The 22,159-nt window shown below is 40.4% G+C and overlaps 1 protein-coding gene across 1 annotated transcript in view; it reads left to right on the top strand.

Moving 5' to 3' along the window:
* Nucleotides 1-22,159, top strand: part of TOP6BL (TOP6B like initiator of meiotic double strand breaks) — an 87,886-nt gene that overhangs the window by 34,656 nt on the left and 31,071 nt on the right. The window contains exons 4-5 of the mRNA XM_086385653.1: nucleotides 12,773-12,882; nucleotides 20,323-20,406. Coding sequence (XP_086241779.1) covers nucleotides 12,773-12,882; nucleotides 20,323-20,406 — 194 coding nt within the window. The remainder of the gene's footprint in view (nucleotides 1-12,772; nucleotides 12,883-20,322; nucleotides 20,407-22,159) is intronic.

Below are 22,159 nucleotides of genomic sequence, written 5' to 3'. Positions count from 1 at the left end.
AGCAGTGGCCACAGGACTGGAAAAGGTCAGTTTTCATTCCAATCCCAAAGAAAGGCAATGCCAAAGAATGCTCAAGCTACCGCACAATTGCACTCATCTCACACACTAGTAAAGTAATGCTCAAAATTCTCCAAGCCAGGCTTCAGCAATACGTGAACCGTGAACTTCCAGATGTTCAAGCTGGTTTTAGAAAAGGCAGAGGAACCAGAGATCAAATTGCCAACATCCACTGGATCATGGAAAAAGCAAGGGAGTTCCAGAAAAACATCTATTCCTGCTTTGTTGACTATGCCAAAGCCTTTGACTGTGTGGATCACAATAAACTGTGGAAAATTCTGAAAGAGATAGGAATACCAGACCACCTGATCTGCCTCTTGAGAAATTTGTATGCAGGTCAGAAAGCAACAGTTAGAACTGGACATGGAACAACAGACTGGTTCCAAATAGGAAAAGGAGTACGTCAAGGCTGTATATTGTCACCCTGCTTATTTAACTTATATGCAGAGTACATCATAAACGCTGGACTGGAAGAAACACAAGCTGGAATCAAGATTGCCGGGAGAAATATCAATAACCTCAGATGTGCAGATGACACCACCCTTATGGCAGAAAGTGAAGAGGAACTAAAAAGCCTCTTGATGAAAGTGAAAGTGGAGAGTGAAAAAGTTGGCTTAAAGCTCAACATTCAGAAAACAAAGATCATGGCATCTGGCCCCATCACTTCATGGGAAATAGATGGGGAAACAGTGGAAACAGTGTCAGACTTTATTTTTCTGGGCTCCAAAATCACTGCAGATTGTGACTGCAGCCATGAAATTAAAAGATGCTTACTCCTTGGAAGGAAAGTTATGACCAATCTAGATAGCATATTCAAAAGCAGAGACATTACTTTGCCAACAAAGGTCCGTCTAGTCAAGGCTATGGTTTTTCCAGTGGTCATGTATGGATGTGAGAGTTGGACTGTGAAGAAGGCTGAGCGCAGAAGAATTGATGCTTTTGAACTGTGGTGTTGGAGAAGACTCTTGAAGAGTCCCTTGGACTGCAAGGAGATCCAACCAGTCCATTCTGAAGGAGATCAGCCCTGGGATTTCTTTGGAAGGAATGATGCTAAAGCTGAAACTCCGGTACTTTGGCCACCTCATGTGAAGAGTTGACTCATTGGAAAAGACTCTGATGCTGGGAGGGATTGGGGGCAGGAGGAGAAGGGGATGACAGAGGATGAGATGGCTGGATGGCATCACTGACTCGATGAACGTGAATCTGGGTGAACTCTGGAAGTTGGTGATGGACAGGGAGGCCTGGTGTGCTGTGATTCATGGGGTTGTGAAGAGTCAGACACGACAGAGCGACTGAACTGAACTGAACTATATCTAAAGATCAAGTTGCGAAGACTGACATCTTGACAATATTTATTTAATCTTCCTATCCATGACATGGAACATCTCTCCATTCAGTTCTACTCTCTTTCATCAGAGCTTTATAGTTTTCGTCATATAGCTCTTACACATAGGTTTTGGGTTTTTTGTGTTTTTTTTTGCCTTATATCTAAGTATTAATATTTTGGTTTTTAACAGTGCTAATGTAAATGGTAATGTGTTTCTAATTTAAAATTCCACTTGTTCATTGCTTGCATATAGGAAACCAGTTGACTTCTGTGTATTAACCTTGTGTCCTGCAAGCTTGCTATAACGGCTTATTAGTTCATGTAAATTTTTTAAACCAGTTTGCTAATATCTACAAAAAGTCTCCTGATATTATGATTGTGTTGACTCCATAGGTCAATTTAGGGAGAATGGTTTTATTGTTGTTGTTCAGTTGCTCAGTCCTGTCTGATTCTTTGTGACCCCACGGACTGCAGCACACCAGGCTTCCATGTCCTTCACTGTCTCCTGGGAGTTGCTCAAACTCATGTCCATTGATTTTGTGATGCATCCAACCATCTCATACTCTCTTGCCCCCTTCTCTTCCTGCCCTTAATCTTTCCCAACTTTTCCAATGAATCGGCTCTTTGCATCAGATGGCCAAAGTATTGGAGCTTCAGCTTCAACATCAGTCCTTCCAATGAATATTTAGGGTTTATTTCCTTTGTGATTGACTGGTTGATCTCCTTGCTGTGCAAGGGACTGTCAAGAGTCTTCTCTCACACCACAGTTCAAAAGCATCAATTCTTTGGCACTCAACCTTCTTTATGGTCCAGCTCTCACATCCGTACACGACTACTGGAAAAACCATATCTTTGACTATATGGACCTTTGTTGGCAAAGTGATGTCTCTGCTTTTTAATACCCTGTCTGGGTTTGTCATGTATGGATGTGAGAGTTGGACTGTGAAGAAAGCTGAGTGCTGAAGAACTGATGCTTTTGAACTGTGGTGTTGGAGAAGACTCTTGAGAGTCCCTCGGACTGCAAGGAGATCCAACCAGTCCATTCTGAAGGAGATCAGCCCTGGGATTTCTTTGGAAGGAATGATGCTAAAGCTGAAACTCCGGTACTTTGGCCACCTCATGTGAAGAGTTGACTCATTGGAAAAGACTCTGATTCTGGGAGGGATTGGGGGCAGGAGGAAAAGGGGACAACAGAGGATGATATGGCTGGATGGCATCACCGACTTGATGGATGTGAGTTTGAGTGAACTCTGGGAGATGGTGATGGACAGGGAGGCCTGGCATGCTGTGATTCATGGGGTCGCAAAGAGTCGGATGTGACTGAGCGACTGAACTGAACTGAACTGGGTTTGTCATAGCTTTTCTTCCAAGGAGCAAGCATCTTTTAATTTCATGGCTGCAGTCACCATCTGCAGTGATTTTAAAGCCCAAGAAAATAAAGTCTGTCACTATTTCCATCGTTTTCCCGTCTATTTGCCATGAAGTGATGGGACCAGACGCCATGATCTTAGTTTTTTTGAGTGTTCAGTTTTAAGCTACCTTTTTCACTGTCCTCTTTCTCTTTCATCAAGAGACTCTTTAGTTCCTCTTCACTTTTTGCCATTAGGGTGATGTCATCTGCATATTGATATTGTTGATATTTCTCCTGGCAATCTTGATTTCAGCTTGTGATCATCCAGCCTGGCATTTCACATGATGTACTCTGCATATAAGTTAAATAAGCAGGGTACAATATACAGCCTGGACATACTCTTTCCCCAATTTGAACCAGCCCGTTGTTCCATGTCTGGTTCTAACTGTTGCTTCTTGACCCAAATACAGGTTTCTCAGGAGACAGGTTAGGTGGTCTGGTATTCTCATCTCTAAGAATTTTCCACAGTTTGTTGTGATCCACACAGTCAAAGGCTTTAGCATAGTCAATGAAGCAGATGTTTTTCTGGAATTCCCTTGCTTTCTCCATGATCTGGCAAATGTTGGCAATTTGATCTCTGGTTCCTCTTCCTTTTCTAAACCCAGCCTATACATCTGCAAGTTCTCAGTTCACATATTGCTGAAGCCTAGCTTGAAGGATTTTGAGCATAACCTTGCTGATGTCTGAAATGAGCACAATTGTATGGTAGTTTGAACGTTCTTTGGCATCGCCCTTCTTTGGGATTGGAATGAAAACTGACCTTTTCCAGTCCTGTGGCCACTGCTGAGTTTTCCAGATTTGCTGGCATATTGAGTGCAGCACTTTCACAGCATCATCTTTTAGGACTTGAAACAGCCCAGCTGGAATTCCATCACCTCCACTAACTTGGTTTGCAGTAATGCTTCCTAAGGCCCACATCACACTCCAGGATGTCTGGCTGAAGGTAACTGACCACCCCATTGTGGTCACCTGCGCATGCATAGCCCAGCCCTTGGTCAAGGGCTCATGGAGAACACAGGGAACTTCCACACCAACTTTTGGTACCCAATTCTGTGTAGCTCCTTCCTCTCCAGTGCCCTGCCTTGCAGATTTCAGGTACTCTCACAACCATGAACTCTATTCCCCGTCTCCTCAGCTTCATGAAACCACTGTGCTCTGCCTGAGCTCCAGGTCTGTCCTCCATGAGGAGGAAAATTTCCCCAGGCAGACATCCAGAGGTTCATCTCATGAGTTTCCCTTCTCTCAAGGGTCACAGTCCTGTGCTATTTATTATCCAGTGCCTAGTGTATTTCCTCCAGTTTTATAATAGTTTTTGGTGGGAGGACTTATTTGGTACTGTTATTTCATCATTGGAAGAAGAAGTCCCAATATATGATTTTGATGTATGTTCACAGTGCCACAAGATTGAAAATTTTCTATCTACTTTTCTTTAATAATTGAACAGTTGTATCAAGAGGTAGTTTGATGTTAATGATTATGTCATTCTTTCCCCTCTATGTCCTTCCTATCTTAGCAAAGTGGTGCAAGTGTAAACTCATTTTTTCAAAGGGCATGCTGGTTTATTTAGTAGTTCTTTAAGCAAAGGCTTATGCAAAGAGTCGGACATGACTGAGCGACTGAACTGAACTGATGGAATAGAAACATTTTAAGTTTCTCAGTCTTTAATAGTAGTTTGGCTCTCTAAAAGTCCAGATTCAAAATTAATTTCCTTCAGATGTTTGAAAATAGTACTCAGTTATCCTCTGGCATCTGGCATTGTTGATGAGAAGTCCAACTCATGTTTCTTTTGGCTAATTTGATTCTCTTTTGTAGCTTTTAAGGTTTCCTCTTTATCCTTGTTATTCTGGGTTTCATTGTGATATGTGTAGCTGTGTGATTCAGTCATTATTCTGAAATTTTTTTAATTTTAATTTTTTTAGTGTTTTTGTCTTTTAAAAATCTATTCTTAATGTCTTTTATCTTTTCCTTCTTTTAATTGATATATAATTCAGATGTCATAAAACATACCATTTTAAAGAGTACAGTTCAGAGGTTTTAAGTATATGCACAAAGTTGTACAACTATCATTGCTATTCATAACATTACATTTTCATCATCCCCAAAAGAAATCCTGTACCCATTAGCAGTCATTCCTCTTACCCTTACCCCCTGTCCTTTGGCAAATACTAATCTACTTTCAGTCTTTATGGATTTGCCTATTCTAGATATTTCATATAAACAAAATAATATGATATGCGGCCTTTTGTGTCTGGCTTAATGAAGCATAATGTTTTCAAGATTCATTCATGTTTGTATGTAGCATGTAACAGTACTTCATTTCTTCCTATGGCTGAATAATATTCTATGTTTTGTTAATCTGTTCATCATTTGTTGGACATTTAGGTTGTTTCCACTTTTTCCTATTATGAGTCATGCTTCTATGAACTTTCAACTGCTGCTAAGTCACTTTAGTCGTGTCTGACTCTGTGCGACCCCATAGATGGCAGCCCACTAGGCTCCGCCGTCCCTGGGATTCTCCAGGCAGGAACACTGGAGTGGGTTGCTGTTTCCTTCTCCCTTTTAAATATGCTCTTAGAGTATCTGCCATCCATAGGGCTTTCATTTCAAACACTATCTTTAATTTCCAAGATTTCTAATAGAGTTTTTTTGCCATTGATTTCTGTTTAATCAATGGCAGTGTATTCTTATTTCATGACTTCTTTTTCTATTTGAGGATATAAAATATAGAGCAGCTATTTTAAAAAATATATATATATTTATTTATTTTTGGCATGCTGGGTCTTTGTTGCTGCGCATGGACTTTCTTTGATTGTAGTGAGTGAGTGCTACTTTTCTTTTTTATTTTAATTGGAGGCTAATTACTTTACAATATTGTGGTGGTTTTTGCCATACATTCACATGAATCAGCCATGGGTATACATGTGTTCCTCATCCTGAATCCCCCTCCCACCTCTCTCCCCATCCCATCCCTCTGGGTCATCCCAGTGCACCAGCCCTGAGCACCCTACCCTGTCTCATGCATCGAACCTGGACTGGCAATCTATTTCACATATGATAATATACATGTTTCAATGCTATTCTCTCAAATCATCCCACGCGAGGGCTATTTTTAACAAAAAGTCATGGACTCTAGGGCATGAGGACTCAGTTGTTGTGGCTCATGGGCTTACTTGCTCTGCGGCAAGTGGAATCTTCTTGGACAAGGGATCAAACCTATGTCCCCTGCAATGGCAGATGAACTCCTATCCACTATACCATCAGGCAAGTCCTAGAGCACTTATTTTAAAGTTCCTTTCAGGTTGTTTTATTAATTCTGTTTCCTCTGGTATACCCTCTGTTGGTTGATATATGTCATATTTTTCATGTTATTGGTCTTTGTTGGTTGGTAATTTTTAGTTAAGAGCTGATTTTCCATGATCCTTTTGTCCTGGACACATCCTACATTGCAGCCTTCCAGTAGGAGGTTCTCTGGATTGCTGAGCCCTTATTGGCAGGGCATATATCTTGGACTAAAACTTTGCTTAAGTGGCAAGATAAAAAAGCTCTTGTATCTTAATAGAATATACTGTTCTGAGTCTCATCTGCATTTACATTCCTTGGCTCTAAGGCGCTTATCCTGCATCACTTGACTTGTAACCAACCCTCAGGTAGACAGGTACCAAATCTTTGGCTTTTGTTCATGTTTTGTTCTATCTGTGGCCTCTGTAGCTCTTGCTTTTAAACCTGTTGTTGCAATATTGGGCCTATGTTTTTTTTTTCCAGTCCGTGCCCCAAACATGGGACATCTCTTGTCCTTACTTACCACTGTGGACTCTCTTTTTCATTTCTGAAGATCAGGGAAGAATACAAAACGGAGTACAAAATGAAGTACAAATGTATACCTTGGAATACAAAATGAAGCAGGGCAAAGGCTAACAGAGTTTTGCGAAGAGAATACACTGGTCATAGCAAACACCCTCTTCCAGCAACATAAGAGATGACTGTACACATGGACATCACCAGATGGTCAGTACCAAAACCAGATTGATTCTGTTCTTTGTAGCCAAAGATGGAGAAGCTCTATATGGTCAGAAAAAACAAGACCGGGAGCTGACTGTGGCTCAGATCATGAACTCCTTATTGCCAAATTCAGACTTAAATTGAAGAAAGTAGGGAAAACCAGTAGACCATTCAGGTATGACTTAAATCAAATCCCTTATGATTATGCAGTGGAAATGACAAATAGATTCAAGGGATTAGATCTGATAGGCAGAGTGCCTGAAGAACTATGTATGGAGGTTTGTTACATTACACAGGAGGCAATGATCAAACCATCCCAAAGAAAAAGAAATGCAACAAGGCAAAATGGTTGTCTGAGGAGGCCTTACAAATAGCTGAGAAAAGAAGAGAAACTAAAGGCAAAGGAAAAAGGAAAGATATACCCATCTGAATGCAGCATTCCAAACAATAGCAAGGAGAGATAAGAAAGCCTTCCTAAATGAACAATGCAGAGATCTCTTCAAGAAAATTAAAGATACCAAGGGAACATTTCATGCAAAGATGGGCACAATTAAGGACAGAAACGGTATGGACCTAATAGAAACAAAAGAGATTAAGAAGAGGTGGCAAGGACACAGAGAAGAACTATACAGAAAAGATGTTAATGACCCAGATAACCACAATGATGTGATTACTCACCAAGAGCCAGACATCTTGGAGCGTGAAGTCAAATGGGCCTTAGGAAGCATTACTACAAACAAAGCAGGTGGGGGTGATGGAATTCCAGCCGAGCTATTTCAAATCCTAAAAGATGATGCTCTTAAAGTGCTGCACTCAATATACCAGCAAGTTTGGAAAACTCAGCAGTGGCCATGGGACTGGAAAAGGTCAGTTTTCATTCCACTTCCAAAGAAGGACAATGCCAAAGAATGTTCAAACTGCCGTACAACTGTGCTGATTTCACACACTAACAAAGTAATGCTCAAAATTCTCCAAACCAGGCTTCAACCATACGTGAACTGAGAACTTTCAGATGTTCAAGCTGGATTTAGAAAAGGCAGAGGAACCAGAGATCAAATTGCCAACATCCGTTGGATCATAGAAAAATCGAGGGAATTCCAGAAAAACATCTGCTTCATTGACTATGCTAAAGCCTTTGACTGTGTGGACCACAACAAACTGTGGAAAATTCTTAAAGAGATGGGAATACTAGACCACCTTACCTGTCTCCTGAGAAACCTGTATTTGGGTCAAGAAGCAACAGTTAGAACCGGACATGGAACAACGGGCTGGTTCAAACTGGGAAAAGAGTATGTCAAGGCTGTATATTGTACCCTGCTTATTTAACTTATATGCAGAGTACATCATGTGAAATGCCAGGCTGGATGAATCACAAGCTGAAATCAAGATTGCCAGGAGAAATATCAATAACCTCAGATATGCAGATGATACCACCCTAATGGCAGAAAGTGAAGAGGAACTAAAGAGCCTCTTGATGAAGGTGAAAGAGGAAAGTGAAAGGCTGGCTTAAAACTCAACATTCAAAAAACTAAGATCATGGCATCCAGTCCCATCACTTCATGGCAAATAGATGGGGAAACAATGACAGATTTTATTTTCCTGGGCTCCAAAATCACTGCAGATGGTGACTGCAGCCATGAAAATTCAGGACTGATTTCCTTGAAGATTGACTGGTTTGATTAATTAAAATTGATTTCCCCCCAAATAGCTACTCATTCTTTAAGGAAATTGTTAAGATTTCTAGAGAATTCCAATTTATTGACAAAACTTTTTCTCATGTATCTACATTTGTTTTCCCCATTCTGTATTGTATTACTACTTTATAGGATTCAGGAAAATTTTTTATTATTTCACAGAAAGGTAATTGAATCACAGGAAAAAAAAAAAAAGGGCATTGCCCTAGGTCAGAAAGTGAGTCAGTGGTAAAACCGAGGACTGATGCAACTCATCCTGGTTTAGTGCCAACTTCATTAAACTTCAGTGCAGCATAACCTTGCTGCCATATTATCTTGGGCTTTGTGACTGAATTGTCCTTGAAAAACAAACTAATGGCAAGAAAAATAGTACCCATTAAGACTGGTAGCTAGAACTTGATCTTGGTAAAGTTCATACTTTCTGAGATGGTTAAAACTTTATTAGATACATAGTATGAATGCTTTAGAAAAAAGTTGTGCCATTATTATAGGATATATTTTGAATTCTTGTGTAGTATCAACACTGTCAGCCTCATTTATAAGGTAGAACTTGTAGAGACTGATATATCTTTATTCATATTTAATTTTCCATTTAACACTATTGTAGAGGGGGACTAAGGGATAGCATTTTATAAAATGAAAAATTTGGGTTTTTTCCCCCTTTATAATATTACTGCCAGAGTACAGAAAGTAGGAAAGATAGTGAATACTTTGAGGTTCTGTTTGTTGACTATGATCCAGGACACACTGATGCTTTGTGTAAAGAGTTCTAAATTGATGTATATAAATATACCAAGTAGTTAATTGACAAATTAGCGAGAGTTTGCTTTTCTTTATTAAAGACTACCTCTTAAAGGACAGACCATACAGTATTAGATCAATGCCTGAAAGGGCTATTCTTGAATTTTTCTGCTTTAAGTTCTAAGTTAGCTCACTTCCTGGATTTGTATTATTAAACAGTGAAGTGAGAAATAGATCTGATAGACAGAGTGCCTGATGAACTATGGACAGAGGTTCTTGACATTGTACAGGAGACAGTGATCAAGACCATCCCCATGGAAAAGAAACGCAAAAAAGCAACATGGCTGTCTGAGGAGGCCTTACAGATAGCTGTGAAAAGAAGAGAAGCGAAAAGCAAAGGAGAAAAGGAAAGATATAAGCATCTGAATGCAGAGTTCCAAAGAATAGCAAGGAGAGATAAGAAAACCTTCCTCAGCGATTAATGCAAAGAAATAGAGGAAAACAACAGAATGGAAAAGACTAGAGATCTCTTCAAGAAAATTAGAGATAAGAAAATTAGGGAACATTTCATGCAAAGATGGGCTCGATAAGGGACAGAAATGGTATGGACCTAACAGAAGCAGAAGATATTAAGAAGAGGTGGCAAGAATACACAGAAGAACTGTACAAAAAAGATCTTCACGACCCAGATAATCATGATGGTGTGATCACTCACCTAGAGCCAGGCATCCTGGCATGTGAAGTCGAGTGGGCCTTAGAAAGCATCACTATGGGACTCTCTCTCCCGCGTGCGTGGGCTCGCGCGCGCTCTCTCTCTCTCTCTCTCTCTCTCTCTCCTGCTATCTTCTAAATAAAATAGAGCTGTAACACTGATTTGCCTAAGAGCTATAACACGGTTTGTCCAAGACCCGAGAGCTGTGACGCGCTGAGGGCTTTAATGTCCGTTGCTCCAAATCTTTGTTGTGAGGGGACACAGAACCGAGGAACCTACACTCGCGTGACATCTATGGTGCCGTGACTCGGGTTTAACCTGGCTGAAACAACCTCCACGCGGAAGAGGCCAAGCATAGCAAGAGCCCAACTCAGCAAAGCTCCTGCGCTAGAAGCGGAAGGCGAAGAAACCCAACGCAGGGGAAGGCTCATCGTGCTGGAAACCGGGACAGCGAAAAACGAACTCAGAAAGCTCAGGCGGCCCAGTCTCAGATTCCAGAAGACCTCCAGTTAAGGTCAACCAGCTACAACATGCAGTGCCAGTTCAACAAAGATATAAAACTACAGCCAACCATGGAAAATATCACACACCCTTGGACACCGCTATAAGGACTCTGAGGATTGAGACTAGCAAGAGGGGGAGGCCCAATACCCCTCACCATCCCAGTTCAGCAAGAAGTAGCCAGAAAGACCTCTATGCCCACATTCCCAAAGAATTGGGCCTCCCATCTCTTGAGGGGGGAATGTTAGGTAGGTAAATAGGAAAAAGGAGTCCAAAATGGCAGTGGCTAAAAGACAAGGAAGGTCAAAGGAAGGTCAGAGGACCAGAGTGAAGACTTCAGGCAGAACAAACAGAACTCCTGGCTAACCCCAGTTTGCATAGGGCAGGCCCGGGTGGAGGAAAACTTATAAAAGGAGGAGCCAAAGCGATTTCTCACGACTCTCTCTCTCCCACGTGCATGCGCTTTTTCTCTCTCTCTCCTGCTATCTTCTAAATAAAATAGAGCTGTAACACTGAAAAAAAAAAAAAAAAGAAAGCATCACTATGAACAAAGCTAGTGGAGGTGACGGAATTCCAGTTGAGCTGTTTCAAATCCTGAAAGATGATGCTGTGAAAGTGCTGCACTCTATATGCCAGCAAATTTGGAAAACTCAGCAGTGGCCACAGGACTGGAAAAGATCAGTTTTCATTCTAATCCCAAGGAAAGGCAATGCCAAAGAATGCTCAAGCTACCGCACAGTTGCACTCATCTCACACGCTAGTAAAGTAATGCTCAAAATTCTTCAAGCCAGGCTTCAGCAGTACATGAACTGTGAACTTCCAGATGTTCAAGCTGGATTTAGAAAAGGCAGAGGAACCAGAGATCAAATTGCCAACATCTGCTGGATCATCAAAAAAGCGAGAGAGTTCCAGAAAAACATCTATTTCTGCTTTGTTGACTATGCCAAAGCCTTTGACTGTGTGGACCACAATAAACTGTGGAAAATTCTGAAAGAGATGGGAATACCAGGCCAACTGATCTGCCTCTTGAGAAACCTATATGCAGTTAAAACTGGACATGGAACAACAGACTGGTTCCAAATAGGAAAGGGAGTACGTCAAGGCTGTATATTGTCACCCTGCTTATTTAACTTACATGCAGCGTATATCATGAGAAACGCTGGGCTGGAAGAAGCACAAGCTGGTATCAAGACTGCCGGGAGAAATATCAATAACCTCAGATATGCAGATGACACCACCCTTTTGGCAGAAAGTGAGGAAGAACAGTGAAAGAGGAGAGTGAAAAAGTTGGCTTAAAGCTCAGCATTCAGAAAACGAAGATTATGGCATCTGGTCCCATCACTTGATGGGACATAGATGGGGAAACAGTGAAAACAGTGTCAGACTTTCTTTTTGGGGGGCTCCAAAATCATTGCAGATGGTGATTGCACCCATGAAATTAAAAGACACTTACTTCTTGGAAGGAAAGTTATGACCAACCTAGATAGCATATTCAAAAGCAGAGATACTACTTTGCCAACAAAGGTCCAGACGTCTAGTCAAGGCTATGGTTTTTCCAGTGGTCATGTATGGATGTGAGAGTTGGACTGTGAAGAAAGCTGAGCGCCGAAGAATTGATGCTTTTGAACCGTGGTGTTGGAGAGACTCTTGAGAGTCCCTTGGACTGCAAGGAGATCCAACCAGTCCATCCTAAAGGACATCAGTCCTGGGTATTCATTGGAAGGACTGATGCTGAAGCTGAAACTCCAGTACTTTGGCCACCTCATGCGAAGAGTTGACTTATTGTAAAAGACCCTGATGCTGGGAGGGATTGGGGGCAGGAGGAGAAGGGGATGACAGAGGATGAGATGGCTGGATGGCATCACTGACCCGATGGACATGAGTCTGGGTGAACTCCGAGAGTTGGTGATGGACAGGGAGGCCTGGCATGCTGCAATTCATGAGGTCACAAAGAGTCGGACACGACTGAGCAACTGAACTGAACTGATTTATTAAAAAGTATAAGACTATCAGTTAGAACTAGCAGCTCAGATTTCTGGCATTGGATATGACCTTGTGGAAATGAACTGAAAATACAAACTGATTTAGTGAATTTTCAATTTGTGTAAAATTGAAAACATGAGATTAAATGTCTTAACCCCATAAAGTAATTCTAAATGTTCAATCAATTTGCTGATTCATAGCCATTTCCAGTTGTATTTAAAATTTTGCAGATAATCTTTTCATCAGGGAAAAGCCTACTTGGCTCATCAGTTTAACGGACAACTCCAGAAACTCTGGTGCTTATCCAAACTGCTTGTTCTCTGTTGTTGCCATTTCTTCTCATACAGATATGCAATCCGTACTGCCTGGATTCTTTGCGAACCTGAACTGGACTTCAGAGGAGGCCAGCCATTCTCAGGACACATCAGGGCTAAGACCCTTCCAGATGATTTTTGAGGCAAGTTTTGCTGTGGTTCTATAAATTAATGATGTTTTGATTCTTATTTTTCTACAAATGTAATAACAGAAAATAAAAGCGTAGGTCCTTTATAGAATAAAGTTGAAATAAGGTATTGGTTCCCAGACTTCCCTGAACAGATTTTAAATCACTTGGAAGCTTTGAAAATAGTGATGTTTGTGTTTTACTCTAAGAGGTTGTCATTTAATTGGTCTTGGGTGTTGGATTAGTCTGCTTGGGCTGCCATAAAAAAAAAATACCACATGTTGGGTGGCTTAAACAACAGAAACTTATTTTCTCATGCTTCTTTATGAAGTTAGAAGTCCAAGTTCAAGGTATCTTGTCACCATTTGCTCACATGATCTTTCCTCTGTATGTATGTGGAGAGAGAGCTTTCTGGTATCTCTTCCTCTTCTTACATGGACAGTCCTATCAGATTAGAGGTCCACACTTATGACCTCATTTAACCTTATGACATCCCTAAGGCCCTGTCTCCAAATAAATCAAAATGGTGGCTAAGGCTGCAACAAATGAATTTGGGGGAATATAATCTGGTCCATAGAGGTGTGGCCTGGGCTTTGGGATATTTTTAGAATCCCAGATAATTCCTAATGTGCAGGTGAATTTGAAAACCACTGAAATAAACCACTATTTGATTTTGGACCTCCTGAAGAAGAAAGCAAGAATGGATGCCCAGTGCAGATCCTATTTAAATATTTTTATTAGGTTGGTTTAAAGATTTTTATTGATTTGTTTGTAGCCCTGATTTGTGAGAGTGACAATTGAGTCCTCCATTCCCATTATCAATTCTCTGATCTTTCCTTTCTTTGAACTGGTGGAGACAAAGAATATGTTAAACACTCTCCCAAAAAGCACATGGGAGGCTATTCTCCATGTTGGAACAATTATATCCTTCTTCTAAAAGGAAATGAACATGGAATCAGGACAATAGATATCCTTGGCTGTGCCGTATCTTGTTTAGGGGAATGAAGGGTAAACAATTTGGAGCAGTTAATGGTTAGTCAAACAGAGGCAAAAGGAGAAGGGGGCAGCAGAGGATGAGATGATTGACTAGCATCACCGACTCAGTGGACATGTTGTTGTCCAGTCCCTTAGTCGTGTCCAACTCTTTGCAATCCCATGGACTGCAGCATTCCAGGCTTCTCTCTCCTTCACTTCCTCCTGGAGTTTGCTCAAACTCATGTCCACTGAGTCAGTGATGCCATCCAACCATCTCATCCTCTGTCGCCCCTTCTTCTCCTGCTTTCAGTCTTTCCCAGCATCAGGGTCTTTTTCAGTGAGTCAGTTCTTCCCATCAGGTGGCCAAAATATTGGAGCTTCAGCATCAGTCCTTCCAATGCATATTCAGGCTTGATTTCCTTTAGGATTGACTGGCTTGATCTTGCTGTCCAAGAGACTCGCAAGAGTCTTCTCCAGCACCACAGTTCAAAAGTATCAGCTCAGACTTTTTTATGGTCCAACTGTCACATACATACATGACTATTGGAAAAACCATTGCTTTGCCTATATGGACCTTTGTTGGCAAAGTGATGTCTCTGCTTTTTAGTACACTGTATAGATTTGTCATAGCTCTTCTTCCAAGGAGCTTTTAATTTCAGGGCTGCAGTCACCATCTGCAGTGATTTTGGAGCCCAAGGAAATAAAGTCTATCACTGTTTCCATTGTTTCCCCATCTATTTGCCATAAAGTGATGGGACTGGATGCCATGATCTTCATTTTTTGAATATTGAGTTTTAAGCCACCTTTTTCACTCTCCTTTCACTTTCATCAAGAGGCTCTTTAGTTCCTTTTCACTTTCTGCCATTAGGGTGGTGTTATCTGCATATCTGAGGTTGTTGGTATTTCTCCTGGCGATCTTGATTCCAGCTTGTGATTCATCCAGCCCCGCATTTCACATGATATCCTCTGCATGTAAGTTAAATAAGCAGGATGACAATATACAGTCTTGACATACTCCTTTCCCAATTTGAACCAGTCCAGTGTTCCATGTCTGGTTCGAACTGTTGCTTCTTGACCCAAATACAGGTTTCTCAGGAGACAGGTAAGGTCGTCTGGTATTCCCATCTCTTTAAAAATGTTCCAGTTTGTTGTGATTTAGCATAGTCTTTAGCATAGTCAATGAAGCAGAAGTAGATGTTTTTCTGGAATTCCCTCGATTTTTCTATGATCCAACAGATGTTGGCAATTTGATCTCTGGTTCCTCTGCCTTTTCTAAATCCAGCTTGTACATCTAGAAGCTCTCAGTTCATGTACTGTTGAAGCCTAGCTTGAAGGATTTTGAGCATTACCTTGCTAGCATGTGAAATGAGCACAGTGTACGGTAGTTCAAACATTCTTGGGTTTCCCTTGTGACTCAGCTGGTGAAGAATCCACCTGCAGTGAGGGAGACCTGGGTTCGATCCCTGGGTTGGGACGATCCCCTGGAGAAGGTAAAGGCTACTGCTCCAGTATTCCGGCCTGGAGAATTCCATGGACTGTATAGTCCATGGGGTCGCAGAGTCAGGGACTTTCACTGTCACTTTCGCTTGAACATTCTTTGGCATTGTCCTTCTTTGGGAGTGGAATGAAAACTGACCTTTTCAGTCCAGTGGCCACTGCTTAGTTTTCCAAACTTGCTAGCATATTGAGTGTAGCACTTTAGCAGTGTCATCTTTTAGGATTTGAAATATCTCAGCTGGAATTCCATCACCTCCACTAGCTTTGTTTGTAGTGATGCTTCCTAAGGCCTGCTTGACCTCACACTGCAGGTGAATGACCACACCATCGTAGTCATCCAAGTCATTAAGACCTTTTTTGTACTGTTCTTCTGTGTTTTCTTGTCACCTCTTAATATCTTCTGTTTCTGTCAGGTCCTTGATGTTCCTGTCCTTTTTTGTGCCCATATTTGCATGAAATATTCCCTTGGTATCTGTAATTTTCTTGAAGAGATCTCTAGTCTTTCCCATTCTATTGTTTTCCTCTATTTCTTTGGACTTTTCACTTAAGAAGGCTTTTTATCTCTCCTTGCTATTCTTTGGAACTCTGCATTCAGATGAGTATATCTTTCCCTTTCTCCTTTGCATTTCGATTCTCTTCTTTTCTCAGCTGTTTGTAAGGCCTCCTCAGGAAACCACTTTGCCTTATTGCATTTCTTGAATCTGAGCAAATTCTGGGAGATAGTGGAGGACAGAGGAACCTGGCATGATGCAGTCCATGGGGTTGCAAAGAATCGGAGGGGACTTAGCTACTGAAGAAGAACAACAACAGTTATAAAACCATTATTGTCAGGTAGCAAAAAAAAAAAAAACCCAAAAAAGCCACTTGATTCCAGTGAACCAAGGAAAACAGTGCTAGAAAAGGAAATCATGTGTTTTACTCAGTCTGAACAAAAAGTGATCATTCTTACACCTAGCATATGTATTATTTAAGCCTCCTGACAACTCTGTGAAGTGGCTAGGACAAGAATTTCAGAGAATTTGACTGTCTTTCCCAAGGTCATTCCATAGTTAAGTGACAGAATCTGAATCAAAGCCTTACTCATATTGATTAGTGCTGTTTCAATATTTATTCATTCCGTTAGATACCTCTGTTTGTTCACGATAGCTTCACTGTCCTAGAAAGAGTCCCAAGATGTTACTTGATCCCAAGGAACTTGCAATCTTGGAATATCAAGGAAATGATAGATAAGTAAACAAATAATTACAATACAGTGTAATAGAGATTTTTCTGGGTATAAGGAGTTCATGAAAGAATAAAAAATTATCATCAGAGTGATAAAATTTCTTTTTTTTTCCCTATTGCAAAAGCAGTGTTTCTCTCAAGCAAGTCAAAGTGTACATTGAGAGCACAGATAATTTGACTTAATCAAGGTGCATGTCTGGGTTCATATCTTTTCACATAAGAATGGGATGTTTCAGTTTAAGGTTTCCAGAACAGTACACCTCCAGTCTGGCTGTGGAAATTGGTGATTGGAAATAAGTAGAGGTCAAGGTCATTGGAGTTGAGAAGGTCAGAGAATTTTGGGACCAAGTCCTCACTTAGACTGGTCATCTGCTTGGATGTGGAAGTCAACCAAGATGATGACAGGACTTAGAGTACAGAGGACAGCTGTGCTTAGTGCCAGGTAATCAGTTGGTGATAGGTGGGGAGAGGTAAGAGTAGTATAACCTCAGAGGAACAAGGATTTCTGAAAGCATTTGTTCTATCTGATGGTCTTTGATACTTGAATGAAGAGAATGGGGAGAGGAAAAGGGGAGGTTGTGAAAAGATTTCATCATACGTGTATACTTCAGGTGGGGAGAAGGGCCAGGTAGCAAGGTTTACAGCAAAGGCTAGTGAATGGAGACATCCGTGAAAAGGCAGTAACAAGTGATCCACTGCTTTGGGCATGTGGGGAAAGCTAATTCCAGGGAAGACTGAGGGAAAACTTCATTTAAGAGAGATGCTGGTGGGACTTCCCTGGTGGTCCAGTGGTTAAAACGCTGCACTTCCAGTGCTCCCACTGCAGGGGCCGTGCATTGAATCCCTGGGCTGGAAACTGAGATCCCACATGCAGTGCCAGGTGGCCAAAAAAAAGGTTGCTGGGTTTGTGTTTATGCTCAGTCCTGCACCTTGGAGTCCATTAGGCTGGGTGATATGTCCTTCAAAAAACAATTTGATTTTGCAAGATCTTGACAGATTTATCCATTTTTGTATTCATTTTTGTTATAATAGTAAATGATACAATGACTAGAGATATACATGTAGACATAAAAACATCTATCTCTGTGTTTCTCTTATTATCCATCATCTGGGTACTTACCTATTTAAGCAAAGAAAGAGACACTGATATTCTCTTACAAAGTCATATAGAGCCCATAACTGCATAAGTTTATATTTAAAAATATAAAATCCCTCCCATAATCTATCATATGATTAGACTTGTATTTAAGGATAATGACTGAAACATATGATTCAGTGGTAATTTCTGCTGCCCAGGACTGGCAGCATATTTTTTTCCTGATAACATATAAGTTCACTGTTTCTGAAGGTACATTAGGCCTGGGTACTGGCTGTAAAAGATTGTGTAGTGTCTCTTCCTCCCTCCCCCCATCTCTCTCTTTCAATAATTTATCAGTAGGTCTTAAAAGGAGCTATTTGTTTTGTGTTAACTATCCTCTGCTGACCTGACATTATTTCACTTTATATTCTCAGTCTGGATTAGGTGCCAATCATTCTTGTGTATTTTTTTAGCTTCTCTTATATGTTTAAATCATAAAGCTTCTTCACATTATCATATAAATTATTTATTTCCTCTTTCTCTTCTACTTAAGTGTAACCTCTTCAAATTTAGAGATGGTTTTACTTATCTCTGTAAACCTAGGCACATAATAAACATTAAGTGTTTTATCAATGAGTAAATACATATACATATTCAGTAATCATATGTAAGCATTGCCCATAAGGTTCCATAAGAAATAATGATAGATTACATAATATCTGATTCAGATAGCTATGTACAGAAAATGAGCTTTCTTGGAGAGGTAGCATTGTATAGTGAAAGGTGGGCTTTGGAGTTCTCAGATCTAGGTTTGAATCCCAATTCTGTGAGCTAATTAGCTATGTGTGACCTTGGACAAATTAATTAACTTCTTTAGTCTCATTATCCTCACCCATAAAATGGGGATATCTTCTACTTGTATGTAAACTGCTTGGCATGTAGCAGGTGTTCAGTAAATGATAGTTCCCATCATTATTAATGGTAGACCCTCCCTGGTAGCTTTTCAAGGAACTTTCACTTGTTTGGTTGCCTTACTGCTAGATATAATTAAGCCCTTTATATGATACACCCTATAATCACTAAGGTTACAGAAGTTTGAAACTGTTCCAAGAAGTTGTTTTTGAAGTGTTAAGTATGGAAAATGCTTTAAAGAGACCATTGCTTTTCTGCATTTGAACATTTTATAATAAACATTTTAAAAATAAGGATATGACTGATATGTATGCTACAGTTAGTGTTTACTTACTACTACTTACACATGTCAATAATCCTAGATTTGCTTCCAAATTTTCTAATAATCCCCATCCATTTTTCTAATATTTTAAAATATTTTTATAATAGTTATTCTAATCATCCCCACCCATTGCACAGTTATTGATCTTTTTTCAGTGAACTTATAAAAAAGTATTATAATAATTTATTCTTCTTTATTAGCTATTTACATGTTTTTTCTTTATTGTGTTGAGATTTTGAGATTTGGGACCTTTTTTCTCCTTTAATATGTACCTAGTACATGAGTTTGTATTCTCTGAGCCACTAATAAAAACTTACTGATTTCTGACTCTATTTCCTCTTCATTAACTTCTCTAGTTTTTAGGAGACACCTTCTAACTATGGTTTTAAGGACATTATATTAAATGTAAAGAGCTTCCCTGATAGCTCAGTTGGTAAAGAATCCACCTGCAAGGCAGGAGACCCCAGTTCAATTCTTGGGTCAGGAAGATCTTCTGGAGAAGGGATAGGATACCCTCTCCAGTGTTCTTGGGCTTCCCTTGTGGCTCAGCTGGTAAAGAATCCACCTGCAATGTGGGAGACCCGAATTTGATCACTGGCTTGTAGTGTAGGAAAGTGGTTAAAGCTAAAGCTTTGGAGCCAGATCAGCAAGACCTTGGCAAGGTTGTTTAATCTCTTTGAACCTTTTTTTTTTTTTTTTTTTTTATGGAGGGCTTCCCTTGTGGCTCAACTGGTAAAGAATCCATCTTCTATGCGTGGGAGACCTGGTTCAATCCTAGTTTCATTCACTTTCACAGAACACAGACCTTCTGACTTATGAGCTTCTGCTTTACAGCTTTTCCTTAAAAATAAATGGATGAACAGATTAAGGTTTAAAAATAGGGTCTTTTTAATGTCTGCTCCTTTGACTCCATTGAGATTCTTTGGTTTTTTAAATTTTATTTATTAACTTTTGGCTGTGCTGAGTCTTCATTGCTGATATGGGCTTTTCTCTAGTAGTTGCAAACAGGGGCTACTCTCTAGCTGTGGTGCGTGGGCTAACTGCGGTGACTTATGTTGGAGTGGAGCACAGGCTCTGAAGCACATGAGCTTCAGTAGTGGCAGTGCCTGGGCTCTAGAGCACAGGCTCAACAGTTGTGGTGCACAGGCTTATTGCTCCATGGCATGTGGGATATTCCCGGATCAGGGATTGAACCCATGTCTTCTGCACTGGCAGGTGGATTCTTTACCACTGAGCCTCCAGGAAAGCCCCATTGAAATTCTTAATACAGATTGACCCTCATTAGGATAGTAGAGTTAAGCTAGGATTACTCTTCTCAGCTCCAATCTAAATTACTTTTTTCCCCCTGGATGTCTGAGGTGTAGTTATTTTTATAAGAAGAAATATCATAATTTAATTCATTTGTGCCCTTGAGTTTGTGCTTATGTGGTGGATGTTTTTGTTATAGGCTGATGTAAAGCCCAGGACTTTGATGACAGACAGTCTGGTTATAAAGAATTTTTTACGCAAAGTCATCACTGTGCTCCCCAAGGTAAGCTGTTCTTTCTGCACAATAATGATTCTCTTGTTTAAGTCATGTGTTTTTAAGAGACCTCTACTCTGTAGGGCATGGGAACATCTGATTGGTTCTCTTTCTTTTTATGACAGTGATTAAAAGTTTTAATATTGAATTGGTTTGGTTCCTGTATCTCTAAGGCAGGCTTGGTATTGGCCATGTGACATCTTTGAGAGCCTGTGGATATAGAGAGAACTTTGTTTTAGATTCATATTTTCACTGCCTTACTGTTTTATTGTATCACTTTGAATACCTCATTTCCCTCCTCTGTGCTTCTTTTTTCTTTTAAACCTGGATAATAAACTGCTGATTATCTCCTCCTTTTCTAAAGTGACTATAACAGTAAATAAGGAAATTCTGACTTTAAACTCAGGAGAGCTAAAATTTTTATTATTACCTGTAGTTAGAAATGTTCATAAAGTCACAGCAATAAAGTATGCTGTATAACTTTCCCGGTTTTTCTTGCAGGTTTCCTACTATTTCTGTCTTAAGCAAGATTCAGTATTTATTGTTAGCCAGTCTCTATTCCAAGTGTTCACCACATATTCATTCATTCAGCTCTCCCAGTACCCCTTGTGAAGTAGGTTTTATCATCATCATCCCCATTTTACAGCCCAGGAAACTGTGGTGCTGAAGTTAAATAACTTGCAGAGCCACAATTTGAAAGGATACAGTCTGGCCCTAGAGTCTCTTATTACCCATGATATTATGTAGAAAGAAAAAGTATAGGTTGAAGGTAGAAAATAATTACAACAGTAAAGTAAACTGGAGGGAGAACATAAGAGTCTGATGGGGATAGGAGAAAAAAAACAAAGAAAAAAGCATGGAATTTCCATATATGAAAACAATGGAAGCAATAGAGAGAGAAACGGATAGTTCTTTAAGAAGGGGAGAAGAAATACATTAGGAGAACAGCAGAGGACAAAGGGTAATATTTCCTCATCAGTTGAGTTCAATAGTTCAATTGTGCAGCCCTACGGACTGCAGCACGCCAGACTTCCCTGTCTATCACCAGCTCCTGGAGCTTACTCAAACTCATGTCTGTCGAGTTGGTGATGCCATCCAACCATCTCATCCTCTATCATCCCCTTCTCCTCCCGCCTTGAGTCTTTCCCAGCATCAGGATCTTTTCAAATGAGTCAGCTCTTTGCATCAGTTGGCCAGGTGGCCAAAGTATTGGAGTTTCAGCTTCAGCATCAGTCCCTCCAATGAATATTCAGGACTGATTTCCTTTAGGATGGACTGGTTGGATTTCCTTGCAGTCCAAGGGACTCTCAAGAGTCTTCTCTAACCCCACAGTTTGAAAGCATCAATTCTTCAGCGCTCAGCTTTCTTTATAGTCCAACTCTCACATCCATACATGACTACTGGATAAACCATAGCTTTGACTAGATGGACCTTTGTTGGCAAAGTATTGTCTCTGCTTTTTAATATGCTGTCTAGGTTGGTCATAGCTTTTTTCCAAGGAGCAAGCGTCTTTTAATTTCATGGCTGCAGTCACCATCTGCAGTGATTTTGGAGCCCCCCAAAATAAAGTTATGACCAACCTAGATAGCATGTTTAAAAGCAGAGACATTACTTTGCCAACAAAGGTTCGTCTAGTCAAGGCTATGGTTTTTCCTGCGGTCATGTATGGATGTGAGAGTTGGACTGTGAAGAAGGCTGAGCGCCGAAGAATTGATGCTTTTGAACTGTGGTGTTGGAGAAGACTCTTCAGAGTCCCTTGGAC

The sequence above is a fragment of the Bos grunniens genome, chromosome 29, assembly GCF_055505025.1.
Source record: "Bos grunniens cultivar Pamir isolate PY7600 chromosome 29, Bosgru_T2T1.0, whole genome shotgun sequence".
NCBI lineage: Eukaryota > Metazoa > Chordata > Mammalia > Artiodactyla > Bovidae > Bos > Bos grunniens.
This window is presented reverse-complemented; position numbering and strand designations above follow the sequence as displayed.